This window comes from Fusarium mangiferae (genome assembly GCF_900044065.1).
Source record: "Fusarium mangiferae strain MRC7560 genome assembly, contig: FMAN_scaffold007, whole genome shotgun sequence".
Taxonomy (NCBI): domain Eukaryota; kingdom Fungi; phylum Ascomycota; class Sordariomycetes; order Hypocreales; family Nectriaceae; genus Fusarium; species Fusarium mangiferae.
In genome coordinates this window covers 917,306-931,585 of record NW_024573927.1, presented here as the reverse complement: position 1 = coordinate 931,585, position 14,280 = coordinate 917,306, and the positions used below count along the sequence as shown (strand labels likewise).

Below are 14,280 nucleotides of genomic sequence, written 5' to 3'. Positions count from 1 at the left end.
GCAGCACAAAGACATAATAAAACAAAATGCAAACAGCACGCCACACACTCTCAATTATAAAACAGATACCCAGGCCAATTCTTGAAAAGAAAGCTTCTCTTAACTTTTTCATGATTAAACTGGCAAAAATGCAAAAGAAGCGGATAACAGTGGGATTTAACCACCTATCTTGGACGAACAGGGAATCGAACCCTGGACCACTCCCAAATTATTCTGATGAATTATGCTAAGGGAGTATTATACCACTAAACCATTCGCCCGCAATGACTTATGATTGGTTGGTGAAGCTCCAGTGATTGTGCCCTATATCACTGACCCAAAGGTAAGCACTGCAATTCCATTTGTTGTGTTACGTCTGGCGCCAACTGCTCTTCACGTATGGAGTAGAAGGTGCAATTGGCAATCATTTGCCCTCTGCTACCTACAAACGCGCAGCCTGTGTTATTAGCCTCTTAAATCTCATAGTGACATATTCTGCAGGATAGAAAATGTTGGACAAAGATCCAACAGGGCTGTGACGTCTTAATGTTGCCTAACATGTATCAAGTCTACCCGAATGAATAGGTAAGGTAAAGCCGTGAAGCCATTTCAGCAAGCTCGATCCAACCAACATCAGAATCACGATGGAAGACTAAGTCCTGGCTCAGACTCAAGCCCGGATAGGATGGAAGTCGGCATCCGTGTCCGTGAGCAAGCCATCGGTCATGCAGGTTGCTGCTGAGGCCAATGGGGATGCTTCATTGCCCAGTCGCCCACATGCCGTCCACATTTAGCTCTTGCAGGCATCTTGATAGCTGGATACCCCATCTTGCGAAAGATGTGACTGACGGTGCTGTTGGGTCAGCATATCCTTTTCTATCTCAGGGAAATGGTAAGCGCAGAAATGCAGGTCAACTGCTTCTGTGCCAACGGATAGAGAGCTTGTAGCTTGTATAAACTGGAGTAGCAGTGCCATCGGCGGAAGCTGGCAGGCCATGCCGATTGTGTGGAGCAAGGGTGCTTCAGTGTGCACTCGTCAACCTCTTGATACTGCCTCTATCAGTCTCAGTCACGGAGGTTCTGAAGATCGGCATCAATTGAGCCCCTGAGTGAGTAGCTCTATTGCTCTCGATGACTCCAGGTAACTATGTGTCAAGAATACAGATTACGGAAACAATTGCGTCTTGCTAGAGTAGCACAAGTCTGCAAAATCACGAGAGTTAGTCCGGGTCTGCTTGACATGGTCTTACGCGCGAAACGTGTCGGCCACGTGGAAATTGGAACTAACAAGCAGCTAGCCCTGGTATCCGGCCAGAGACTGTCAGGGGTTCATGAGTCAGTGCCAATGAGCAGTCTTATGAAGGTTCTACGGAGTACGGAGGAGCAACTGCCGAATTGTGACTTGTTTAGCTTGCATAATCAATGCAGATTATGAGTTGGTGGCGGCGTTACGGTTTCGTGTTCGCTGCTGTCTCATTGGTGGTGTCTGTGCTAGGCTGGGGAATACGCGGTTGGCATCTACCCGGGACTCATGCATGCAATTCATGCGATCAATAAGATAACAGCCTGAGCCGCATTATGCGTGAGTTCATGGTGATCATGCGTGATAAGATAGACTGTTGGCCATCGGGAATTCCAGGAGCCGCAATTGCGCCCTTGGGGAGATAACAAGATAGAGTGTAACTATCGCGACATTCTGAAAAGGTAAATGCCATCCTGAGAGCCCAACGGAAGCTGTCACGGACTTTCGGGTTCCCACGTGGATGAATTCTCCTGAACAAGGTGACCAGGGTATTTTCAGCCCTGAGCACAGACAAGCGGAACCTAAACCCACTGCATCTCATCTCCCGCCCACTGATCATTTGTGATAGTGACATTGTAGCGTAAAATGGTGTATCGGGGTTGAGGCCGTTGTCCCGCCGTTCTAAACTATTGAAGCGGATATCTGGGGCATCCGCAGAAGATCGACATGCATCTGATTCAGAAGAAGAAAGATCATGAGCTCTAGTGCGAGCAAAAGTGCAAAATGAGCCGGACTGTTGGTTTCTGGGCCTAGTCCAAGGATCCATTGTCTGTGGACATTTTTGCTGAAGCTCATAAGCATAAGCGAGACAAAATACAGAAAGGGAACGATCGGCGATGATGCGTTTAGATGAAACGGGCAATGCAACCACCACGTCAAAAAGCCCAAGTCAAGGGTCTTTCTAGAAACAGTCGATTTCTTCGGCATCAAGAAGCTTTGTTCCAATTCATTCGTGCATCATGGAGAATCGGTCGAAGGGAGATCTCGGAATTCCCGCGAGCCATTCTCCCAGATTGACGAATCACCTCGAACCCCGTTGGCTCTTGGACCCAAGTGGAACCACTTTTTGGCGCCATGGAGTCGTAATTTGCGTTATCTCGTTTAGCGCCTCCTTGAGCCTCAAAATCAAATGGTTCACTGAGTCGTTGGGGGAGGGGAGCGCATCATCTCACGGCCGAGTCGGTTGGCGCCACAGTAGATCTGGTCCGTTGATGTTCGGATCATGTCCATGTCCATATTTCCATGGGGGCCTCGGGGGCTTGATCATGTCACGCAGCGGAACCGCAGGCGCAATTTGCTTCAAGGTCAGCCAGCGTCAGCCCAAGTGGGTGAGCGGAGCCGGCGGTGTCGCTTCAATGTTGCATGTCGATCATCGATGAAGATCACCAACAACAATCGGATACATACAATTGACAAGGGCGTTTCAGCTGGAGAAAAAAAAACAGAACACAGTAAAAGAGCAAGGCCGAATTGCCGGGTGGTTTTGTCCCATATTTAACAGGACAGGACTGTAAGGGTAACCTTTCCCGTGCCTCGAGAATTTTCCTAGATTAATGGAGCTGTTTTAGGCTCCAAAAAATGCATGATTGGTGGAATGGAAGCTCCCAAGACTCTAGACAGATGATGCTAGACTGGACTTGTCCTAGAAGCAAACCTTGTTCCTTCGGTGAAAGGGGTCATGGCCACAAAGGTTGGTCCCTTGGTGACAATGCAGCATCGAAGCTCAAGCGGCTTATGCCTTGCAGTGAAGTAAACAAAACAACAACATGCGAGGCTGGGCTGTTTTGAGCTGAGTTATCAGGGCACACCAGAGAGGAGGAGTGCTTGGCGGGTGGTCACTGCTCCACGGACTAAAGGAAACGCCCAGCCTCTGCTGCATCTTGCAGCATGCTAACGTTAGCTAGCAACACAACATCGTATGCACGTGGATTAATCAACAGCCTAATCTCCATCTAGATCTAGTCAGTCGCGTGGTCGGACGGCTCGCCATGTGGTTCTCCGCTTCCCACGAGGAAAAGACTCTGCACCCGCTCGCTCAAAGAGGAATCGTTCGGCGGCCGCACGAGTAATGTAGGTCCCCTTTCCAATCCTTTATCATCTCCGGCTCCGCCATCGCATCGCATCGTCGCCCGGGCCTGCTATCGTCCGCTCACCTGTGCCGCTTCTTTCTTTCTTTTGCTTCTCCAGAGCTGAAGTGATGCTTGACCTAGGAGGTTCTACTACTCTGCAGAGGCGAGCTTCAACGCAGGTACCCAGCATGTCGAAGGGAACAATTACACAGTCGTCGTCGCGATTGCTATGCGCGTCAAACGATGACCGACCGCAATCAAAGGTCGGTACTTGGCTCCGGACATAACACCGGCTATAACAACAACATTTGCTTTTTTGTTCAACACCACTAACAGCTGCCAACAGGACCTCCAGGACCTATTCTCCGCCCTCCTCGCCAGTCTTCTCCCTCTCGTCCCTCATCGCGTCCGCTTCATCAAGATCGAACACACATTCCTCGCCGAAGATGCTATCCACAACCTCGGCAATCTCAAACTTACCCAGTCAAATCGTATGCCTGACCCTAGCAACCCATCGGGCACCGTCGTCTCCACCTCCACAACAACCTTCTCCATGAACAAGAACACAGCCCGAAATCTGTGTCAGCAATTCGTCGATGCCCGATATATCGAGTCTGCCGATGGAAAGCCCGACCAGGTGTTCCAGCAAAGAGGTGGAGTATGGAGACCAACGTCCAAGGGTATCATGATCTTTGACTGGTTCTGTCAATCAAATGGCCTATACCAGGACCAGCTTAGTGAGCTGCACTGTCTCATCACGGGGCCTTTGTTACATCTGGAACGAGATGTCAAGACCGACAAGTGCCATGTGGATCGAGCCACCACTGAGGTTGTCTTCTGTCGGTTGATCGGTGTGGACGGACGAGGCAAGAAGGGGCCTTACTCAGAGGGTGCAGCAGGTATCCGACTCCAACCAGAACGCAAGGTGAATGGGAAGACATACCATGATACTTGCACTGGCCAAGTCATCGCTGAGTGGCTGCGAGACAACACGACATGCGTCGACCTTCGAGAAGCCGTCAACATAGCAACCCACTTCGTACACTACAACCTCATCGAGTCAGTAACAACAGACATGGCTTACATGAATCAATTTGCGGCTTGCAAACTCTTCCAACCTACTCCCATCGCTATCTACCAACTCTCCCAACGCGGCCAAGACCTTGTCGAGACCAGCTCATCGAGTCGTTGCTCATCACAAGGCAAGACAGACACATCGTCAGCAAAGGGCGGCGTCAACGAGAGCAACCGCCACAAGCTTGAGAAGATCCTACTCGACCCTACGCTACGACTGTTGTTCCGTGAGAACCTTCGAGAGACTTACTGTGAAGAGAGTCTTGCATTCTACGAGCAGGCTGATGAGATCATTCGAGACTCCAAGGCCATGCTTGAGACCATGCTGAAGGATAAGAAGGGCGATGATGCAGCGAACGAGCTTCTTTCTCAAGCGCATGTTGTATTCAATACCTTCCTCGCACCTGGGTCACCGCGAGAGGTCAACGTCAACCACAAGATCCGATCAAGTCTTGCTCAACGCATGACCAAGGCCCAGGCACTCGATGCCACAGTAGCAGATACCTTGCAAGAGGTGACATCGCTATTGGAGACTGCCCAAGATGCCGTCTTCAAACTAATGGCCACTGTAAGTCAATCCCCATACCGCTCTACAACATCATACTGACGGATCATAGGACTCTGTGCCCAAGTTTCTCAACAACCCAGCAGCCGAAAGCCGACTTGTTCAAGCCGGCGTGCGATGATACCATAATTTTTCTTGGAGACGGGATGTTCGATATAATAAAGCGAGCGAGCATGGCTACACCAACCACATTACCATTATTCTAATGTTTTCATTTCCTTTGTCGCATAGCAATTGTACGATGGTCGGAGATGATTCCCCCATAGACTAAGATAGATCGCGATTTTGAGGCAGAGTCGACTGTAGGTCGTACTACAGGGACTGATCAAGGGCTGGGTTGCTTGGCATAATGCATCCTGCATAAATTTAGATAAGGCTATGAGCCTCAATACCATATCTTGAGTCCCTTCATTTACAATCCCCTCCATTACATCATCTGAATCCTCCCAATGGAGCCACCGCAAAGTTATTTGTCGCCATATTTAAAGAGTCCTCCTACAACTAGGAGCTCGAATGCGTCTTTAGATCAGATTTAGCTCCTGTCACCGCGCTAATCCTTCAGAAACAGCAAGCCTTAGACCCCAGATCTCACTGGAGGGGCGGTGAAGACAAGCAGCAAAGTCAACTTCAACGACAGATGGGAGTTTCGCTCAAAATAAAGTACACATACACTCTAAAATTGTGGAATATGTGTCTTTTGGCCATTGTTACCGTTTTAGTAACCGGCAATCATCTCTTCTACCTGAGCCTTGACGGTTGACGGAAAAGAGGCTACAAACCAGCCATATTGACTGCCATTTGCACTAAATCGAGTCTAGGTATTGGTGTAGTTATGGCTTTTCAACAACAAACATGGCCGGTGGCTCGTCACAAGTTGGCGCGTATCGAAACAGTCGATGCTGTCTTAGCAGCTAACAATGACATACTCTCCCTCCTGACATGATTCCCCATTAGGGATTCTGATATCGGAACCCTGCTAGCTCTCCATTGCTTTATCACACAGTCAGTGGTAGTCCTTACAGCTGAGACATTGGTTATCGTTGTCGGAGTCGCGGAGGAGCTAGTATCGCGTCCATTTGTCCGAACGCCAAACTTTAACAATAAGGCCAACTATTTCTGGCGTGAGATACCAGTGATAGATGGTCGGCCACTCCGATCTGTGGCGCATTTTAATACTACTAGCAGGGAGACGAAACCTAAAGACTCCAACTCGACGCATTTCAACTATTGGAATGCGTCGGTACTATATATACGTCTGTTGCGTCAAGCAAGGCGGTTTCTATCCATGAAACCCGTGAGAGGGATGAGCCGGCCAGAGAGGTCTTCTCAGATGGCCGGAATTGTACTTGCGCAGTTAGAATCTTGGTGCAAGAGTACAAATGTGAAGAGCTGGCTTCTGGTGTTGGGTCGAAGGTGAAGAAGCTTGGTGATGTCGAGGTGCCTTTCAATACTTAGATTTTGTGACTGGGGAGCTATACTTGCATGTCTATGGTTACTAGAGAGAATCAAAACTTCAACCTCAGAAGGGTCCAGTCATACAATATCAAGAGAATCATGTTACAACAGTAGAGGTTATAAGCCGAGGGATGGAAAGCTTATATATAATACATCATGATAAATGACTTTGATGAGAGGAAACAAGATGGTCACTTTCTCTACTTTGTAATATCCAATTCAGAGCTCATTTTGCGTCGATCTTCTCGCCTTTGACCAAAAGTGCCACCATGGCCCCTTCGCCCATTCGAAACTGTGGCGCCCCCATAGCTTCGAGGATAGTAGATATCGTGAAAGAGTGAGTGGTCAAAGCAATGCATGATCCCGAATCATGTCTCCAAACATCCTCAAGTAGTTCTTGTGTCCGGGCAACGTGTGCTTCATTCGACTCTGATTGATCAGCATGCCATAGCACATCTTCTTCAGCGAAGTCTGATTCCAACTCATAGTCGGGATAAGAAGCTTGAATCCACTGCTTCGTCCTTCGCTTATCGCATGTATGATTCGTAAGTCTTTCTCGAAGATACTCCTTAACTATAGGCCTGAACTCGGCCCCTTGTTCCGTGATGATGTCTCTGAAAATCAGGCTCGTTGTCTTGAGACCTCGAGCAAGCGGACTGGTATAGATAGTATTGGGGAAGGGAAAGCCCGCATGCCGGATGCCCTCAGTATACAGCTTCCCGAGGTCTTTAGCTTGTTGAACTCCCTTTTCAACAAGCTCGGCATCAAGCCAAGTTCTATTTGAGTCACCGGGTAGCTTTGACCAGTGAGTCTAATGACTATCAGCTTACTATAACCATGTTCGGTGCATTAGGAGATGCATACCTTCCATTCTTCTGACCCAACTTCCTCCATCACGTCGTTGTGAACGCCGTGGCCATGTCGCGCAACCAGCAAGATTTTATGTGAGACATCTGAATCGTCCTGGTCATTTGATTGTTCGACGTGCTCAGTAAGCCTCGCCCATTCTCGATCATTACCCAAACCGAGGTTTGGCTGAGTGGTGAGCTTCGAACCAGGATATGAGTGAGAAATCACCGGGTAGTCAACAAACCAATCAGGTTCGAAGGTGAATTTGTACGAGCATTTGGGACCTGACATTGGGAAAGATGACAGAAGTGGTGGGAATAAAGAACCCGGATGCATTGAAGGGGGATTGTCGGCAGGTGTATTAAAGGTCACCCGGGCAAGGCAGAAAGGCAATTGCAGTAATGACAAACTGAAAGAAGAAATATGGAAAGCCTAGACCGTAAGACTCACGGCTCACCTAATATCGATAAAGACATGGCTGACTTTGTGAGGCAGTGAGACGGAGGCCCCCTCATTCAGCAGCCAATGATTCAACGCCAACAAATCCCGCGCTTTGCAGTTCTAGACTAACGTCTCAAGACCATGACAAATATCGCTAGGGCTGAATCGTAAGAGCTGGTAAATGGCCACGCCTTTTATCGCAGGGCTTCCTCTGACGTTCTTTTGCTTCTTGTTCCGCCACTCAAGAGCGTTTTTTTTAGCATCACGTCTCTATCTTTCTTTCGCATATGAGGGATCAATGGCTCTAGTCTATTCACAGTTCCCTGTCAAAGCTGGTGATTTACGTCTTGTATCACTCGAGAGCTGGGCTGAAGATATCGCCGAAGCACGATGGAAGCTGAGAGTCGTGAGCTTGCATGATCCGTTGACGCGCTACCACGCCCTGTCGTATAGGTGGGGGGCGCCTATCAACGAGGGGCCTTTCAGAACATACACTAACGAGCGCGTTGCGTCTATAAAATTTGGGGATGGAGAGCTTAAAGTTGCAAGAAACTTACTGGACTTCCTAATCCAGGTGAAGGAAGACAAAGAGCTAAAAGATAAGGAGTTCTGGATTGACGCCATATGTATAAATCAGGAGGACGACGATGAGAGGAGTTATCAAGTCAGCAACATGATGGCTGAGATCTACAGGAGAGCTAGTTCTGTCATTGCATGGCTTGGGGACTCGGATGCGCATACGAAGCAAGCTTTCGATCACATGGCCAAGGTAGCTGACCGGAACATCCTCAAATCATTGGGCATGCCAACTAGACGAAGAATCTCGGAACCTTCCGACCACGAGGAGGCTTGTTGGGAGGCCATTGGAAAGATCTTCGATAGGACCTACTGGAACAGATCATGGATTATCCAAGAACTCGTACTCCCAGAGCACGTAACTCTCCGCTGTGGAGTGTACTCAACAAATTGGGATGTATTTGTGAAGGCTTCGCATAATATATCAACGAGCCCTTTGAAGCAGTTTTACGACAGTCGACCCGCCGAGGGAACATCATCTTCCGCCAGCAGCTTGAGAGCGTCCCGTAATTACGGAGTGCCGGCGATTCTAAAAGCAACGAAATCAACCATGGCCACAGAGCACTGGGCTAATGTGCTATTATACACGCTGATAAGATCCCGTGACTGCGAGGCTACAGAGCTCGGGGACAAAGCATACGCTCTGCTGGGACTTATCCAAGGTCGTCAAGGTATTGAGCGGTTGCCGCCGTTGCTGTGCCCAACGTATGGAAGAAATTGCAGTCCTGGAAAGACGTACCTCGACATAGCCATTCAACTTCTCATGGATTGTGAGGATCTACTCGTCCTTTCTTGTGCAGAGGGCTTTCGCAAGGTAAAGTTGAATGGCGCAGACCTTCCCTCCTGGGTTCCTGACTGGAGTGTGAGATATCCTCTTGGTCTGAGAGTCACAGGATATAAGAGATATCAAGCAGATTCATTCTTTTTTTCGGCGGATACGAATTTGTCACGGGAAGAGAAGCTGGCCCTTTGGCCTGCTACATTCAACGAGACTGAGCTTACGATGACTATCCACGGAGTACAAGTCGACAAGATCTCTTTCGTTGCAGAGCCAAAGCGCGATGTCTTGAACTACAAACCCTTTCCAAGACTCTTGGATATGCTATTGAGGCTGCCTGAAAAGGATCAAGTCACCGGCGAAGGTCGAATGGAAGCTTTCTGGCGGACGCTGACTAAAAATACTTATGGAGAGGCCAGAGTTCCTCCGCCAAAAGGATCATCAATGGGGCCTAGTTTTGCAAAATGGTTAAAAGAGAGAATGGAGTCCGTGGTGTTGTCTCCAGAAGACGAAAAGAATTGGACGAAGCTCAAAGAAGCTTTCAACAAGTTCTGGCCCCAAGATGCAGAATGGCTTACCGCCACCAAAGGATACGAGTCTGTCTCATCGATGGAATTTAGCTCGCAATTCGCATATGGGGAATACCTTCGACCGTTCGTAACAGAGAATGGATACATCGGACTTGGCTCACAGAATTTGCAGGAGGGAGATACAGCCTGGGTGGTGCCACGATCACGGGTGCCTTTAATATTCAGGCGTTTGGGCGAGTTTGATCCACAGGCGGATCACCATTGCCAGTTGGTAGGAGGGACATATCTCCATGGGTTCATGGATGGTAGCTGGTGGGGAAAGAAAGCAACCAAAGATGACACGCAAGCTATCATAATCCACTGATCAGTGACCCTGACGCTATTTAGTGTATTCAACGTAAACCATTAGGCATACTACGTAATCGAACCACAAATCAGATGCACTGAACAATTGGCTGGCACATTCTTCGGCCCAAACGCCCAACATACACTCCAAAGCACTTACATGAACTAGTAGTTCAGTCCATGCCACACTCACCTTCGGCAGTCTAGATAGATTACAGAGTCATCCCACTATACGTGATGTAAGTATCCATGTAAATACTAAGGAGTCGGATGGTGTATATGACAGGACCATACCAATTGCTTCGGTATTGGATCGCCGATGGACTGGGGCAACTAAGTAGCAGGGGTCTACTCCGTAGACTCCACGGGAAGGCCAACCCATGCTGCCTGCACCTGGTCGCTTGGCCATTTAATCTCTGAAAGCGGACATGAAATAAAGAATTGGGATCTATCTTTTTCTTCTTCTCAACATGCAATCACGCCTTTAACTATACTTCTCTTTTGTTTGCGGCAAGGTCTTGAAGATCTTAACATTTACGCGAATGTTAGTGGTTTCAGGATGAAGATTTCCCCGCCATGAGAAATAAAGGATTCTATTCGAGCCTGTAGCGCGGTTTCAGGGCTGTATAGTTAAATGACCACCTCATTGAAGCCAGAATTGATTGGAGCGGCTTTGGGCCTTCAGTTTAGACTTTTGGCCTGATACTCCTGACCAGGCGCTTAATGTGGATTATTACAGGGCACGAAATCGATAAAAGTGTTTCTGATATGTTTACTTTCACTCATCGGCTCCTGTACATTCATCCTTTCGTTCTCTCGTTTGCCAAGCGCCACGCTGATTAACAATATACATTCATTATGACACTCATTTACACAATCTTGTTTTCTTTTCTTTTCCCTCTTTCCTATGCTTTCACTCACCCTGGTTTGTTAGTCACCGACACCGATATCACTCGCATCAAAACTAAGCTCGCCGAGAAAAAAGAGCCTTGGACCGCGTCGTGGAATAAGCTGACGAGCATCCCATTTTCCAGCGCCGACTACAAGAACAATGCAGTCAAAGAAGTGAACAGAGGCCAAAATGGGGAGGTCCTATGGCACGATGCGGCTGCTGCGTTCAACCTTGCTCTGCGCTGGAAAGTCAGTGGAGAAGACCAGTACGCAGAAACCGCATCAGGCATCCTTGTTGCTTGGGCAGATACGCTGGAGATCCTCAGCGGGGGCGATGATGCCTACCTTACCGCAGGATTGCAAGGTTATGAGCTTGCTAACGCCGCAGAGCTTCTCCGCGACTACCAGCCATTCGCTAAGAACGGTCTAGCCAAAGTCATCAGCATGTTCAACAAAGTATTCTTGCCGATGAATCTCGATTTCCTCAACCACGTCCTGGGATCAGAGCACAATGTCAAGCACTTCTTTGCCAACTGGGAACAGTGCAACATCGCTTCCGCTATGGCTATCGCAGTCCTCACCGACAACCAAACCACCTGGGACTTTGCCGTTGACTACTTCAAACACGGTGAGGGTAACGGTGCTATCAATAACGGTATCTCGAACATCGTTCAAGAACCTGGTACGGGCAAGGCTATTGGCCAAGGGCAAGAATCTGGCCGAGACCAGGGTCATTCCGCGATGAACTTCCAAGTGCTGGGTGCCATTGGACAGCAGGCATGGAATCAAGGCGAAGACCTCTTTGCCTACAACAACAGCCGCATTCTACTAGGGTTCGTGAACCCTTGACTTTTTAACCCGCTGTGATAAGGTCTTCTGAGCTAACTTCTGCATTCAGAGCCGAATACTTTGCTCGATACAATCTTGGAAACGATGTACCATTCGAGCCCTACACAAACGGCATAGTCTCCTTCGATGTTATCAGCGAAGCCTCTCGAGGTGCGGTTCGACCTGCTTGGGAGCTGCTCTATAGTCATTACGTCAACATCAAAGGTCTTGACGCTCCTTGGACAAAGGCATACCTGAACAACTCCTTGGAGTTCTTCGGAGGATTCGAGGGCGGAGCTGGATCTTGGGGAGAAGGCTCGGGCCACTATGATGGACTTGGCTGGGGCTCTCTTCTCCATCATCTGGATGAATCTGACATCCAAGCTGCAAAACCCTCCGCTGCTAGCCCTGAACCAACTACAACATCAGAGAGTCAGCCAAGGTCAACATCTCTAGCGACAGTCCGTACTGCCTCTGGATCAAAGACTGCCACAGCTGATGAGGGTGCCGAGACCACTTCAGTAAAGCCATCTGCCGTAAGCGCCCATCGTTCTTCTACGACAACTGATACTGCAATTCCCCAAATTACGGAAGAGCCAGGAAAGGGATGTCGTGCAAGAAGGCCGAAGAGCCGCAAGCATAAGGGCCGTAAACATCACTCGGTTGTGAACTAGGAAGTTGAGTGGTGTGAGACCTCTTGTCGAGTAGCTAAGACCCCATCGGATAAATGTCAAGAATATCTGGGGCATGGGTTTTGATGGGATTTCTTGTGTATATTAGACTTATCGTAGCTGGTCTACAAGGGCAAAGGGAGTGATGTGAAACTGAAGCTCTATCACTATTTTTAAATATGATATAGCTTACAGTGTACGGCTTTATGAGGCAGCTCGCAAGTAGGTTCACAAATTCCAGCCCATATTTGCCAACACCACGCGATATCCATCAGCGTCCTCAAATGTCTTTCCGCACTGGTCCCAATACGGATTAAAGCTCGTGACAGAAACAATGCCCGCTTTCTCCATCCGCGCAACTGCATTGTCGAAGTTCTCTTTCTCAGGCAGGTAAAAAATCATGAGATTGTCCTGCGTAGGTGATCTACCGGCGTCATGTCCGCGCTTCGCTGTGAACTCAAGATGATAACCTGCTCCCTCGTGACCGAGCATTAGGCCATCGAAGCCGTCATGGTCACGAAACTCGCCAATCTTCTTAAATCCCAGACCATCGACGTAGAAGGGTAGTAGCGCGTCTATATTGTTTGTCGGGCGGGCCACGCGAAGGTGAGCGGATGCGACGGGAGCAGACATTGTGTTGGTAGCGAATTTGAAGTGAGGTGAAATCTGAGTAGCTGACCTCGGTTTTAAGCCAGGTCGGGGCTTTCTTATACCCCAATCGGGGCCCGCTTGATGATATTCCGGGGTTGCCGATGACTCACCTTTATTAGTCCAACATCCTTTGGACTAAGGACCAAGGAACCAAAGGCATTTGCCGAGTCTATGATATAATGTTTCAATGTGGAAATAGCGCAGCCGGCTCGTAAAATATTCCAAGAGTCCCGTAGCGCTTCTATAGTCCTCGCACTATTCAGGTCTTCATCTGTGATCTACTGTTACGGAAACTCAAAGGCAGGGTAGAATATTATAGAGATGCAGTGGAAACTATCTCCCTGAGGTCTCCTTGGAACTGGTGATGACACGTTTGTATCTATATTTGCTGCAAAGTCAATGATAACTCATTCCGATCTGACAGTGAACATGTTCGCAGTCCATCCTGTCTATTTGATTGAATAATGCGGGGTGAGGATAACAAATTGTTCAGCATTGACTCCACTGATTCACAGCTCTGAGTCGTCCTCACGATCCGAGGTTCAAAGTCATGATCAAATAAATCTAAGCGCATGTCACTGATTCACTGACTTGCTCTTGGTACATAAAATCAGATTTCTTTTTTGGAAACTTTTGATTACCCATTGTTCCTTGAAACCAAGCATTACAAATGCAACCAAACAATATCTTCGCTTTTCTCACCTATACTAGGTCTTCTTAACAAACATAATTATTCAAGGGAACAGATATAGCCCTCGCCCTCACGAATCATAAATGCCCCCTCAACAAGACTGCCCGGTATGCCAGGGTAGAGGCATACTCGTACAACGGCAATATTGGCAGGCAAGTGTGCAATGTCCACAGACTTGGCAGCATTGCCCTCCTGGTGGTCACACAGCGACATGCTTCGCCTATCAGCAGACATACGGACGGCGAAAGTGCCCTTGCTGTGTATGCTATGGGGCCGGAACAATTATGGCGCCGTTTTACCAAGATCACCAGGTTCAGTGCAGGTGCATGGGTCATTTCTAAGTTAGACCTTGTTTTCATTTTACAATGTTGGTGGCCACAGTAGAGCCAACCGATCTCAGCAAGCAATAAGGCTTCATATCGTAAGATAAGATGCCAAAATTGACCACTCAAAGGCCAACTCCCGTGCTAAACCTATCTATTACTTTGAATCATTCAGAATAGTCGTCTAGAGTTTTGTTGCCTTCCACAGATTAGTATCTTACTCATACAGGACACATATTTAAATAAATCGGGTTTCTATTT

The 14,280-nt window shown here is 48.3% G+C and overlaps 5 protein-coding genes and 1 non-coding gene across 6 annotated transcripts; 3 read left to right on the top strand and 3 right to left on the bottom strand.

The window, feature by feature from the left end:
- Positions 1–170: 170 nt before the first annotated feature.
- tRNA lies at positions 171–260 on the bottom strand. The gene is given in 2 exon segments: positions 171–206; positions 225–260. It is a non-coding gene; the product is annotated as a tRNA-Ala (tRNA).
- A 3,279-nt stretch (positions 261–3,539) lies between these two features.
- On the top strand, positions 3,540–5,111 carry FMAN_13427 (putative developmental regulator flbA; the record flags this gene model as incomplete). Its single annotated transcript, XM_041832894.1, has 3 exons — positions 3,540–3,614; positions 3,698–4,993; positions 5,043–5,111. The coding sequence occupies 3 exons, from the start codon at positions 3,540–3,542 to the stop codon at positions 5,109–5,111; spliced, it is 1,440 nt and encodes a 479-aa protein (XP_041683312.1).
- Positions 5,112–6,671: 1,560 nt separating this feature from the next.
- FMAN_13426 (uncharacterized protein) lies at positions 6,672–7,585 on the bottom strand (the record flags this gene model as incomplete). Its single annotated transcript, XM_041832893.1, has 2 exons — positions 6,672–7,256; positions 7,310–7,585. 2 exons carry the CDS (start codon positions 7,583–7,585, stop codon positions 6,672–6,674), a joined length of 861 nt encoding a protein of 286 aa, XP_041683311.1.
- A 448-nt stretch (positions 7,586–8,033) lies between these two features.
- On the top strand, positions 8,034–9,983 carry FMAN_13425 (uncharacterized protein; the record flags this gene model as incomplete). The annotated part of the gene is made up of 1 exon (XM_041832892.1): positions 8,034–9,983. One exon carries the CDS (start codon positions 8,034–8,036, stop codon positions 9,981–9,983), a length of 1,950 nt encoding a protein of 649 aa, XP_041683310.1.
- Positions 9,984–10,822: 839 nt separating this feature from the next.
- Positions 10,823–12,357, top strand: FMAN_13424 (uncharacterized protein; the record flags this gene model as incomplete). Its single annotated transcript, XM_041832891.1, has 2 exons — positions 10,823–11,688; positions 11,754–12,357. 2 exons carry the CDS (start codon positions 10,823–10,825, stop codon positions 12,355–12,357), a joined length of 1,470 nt encoding a protein of 489 aa, XP_041683309.1.
- Positions 12,358–12,582: 225 nt separating this feature from the next.
- Positions 12,583–12,987, bottom strand: FMAN_13423 (uncharacterized protein; the record flags this gene model as incomplete). Its single annotated transcript, XM_041832890.1, has 1 exon — positions 12,583–12,987. One exon carries the CDS (start codon positions 12,985–12,987, stop codon positions 12,583–12,585), a length of 405 nt encoding a protein of 134 aa, XP_041683308.1.
- Positions 12,988–14,280: the final 1,293 nt, after the last annotated feature.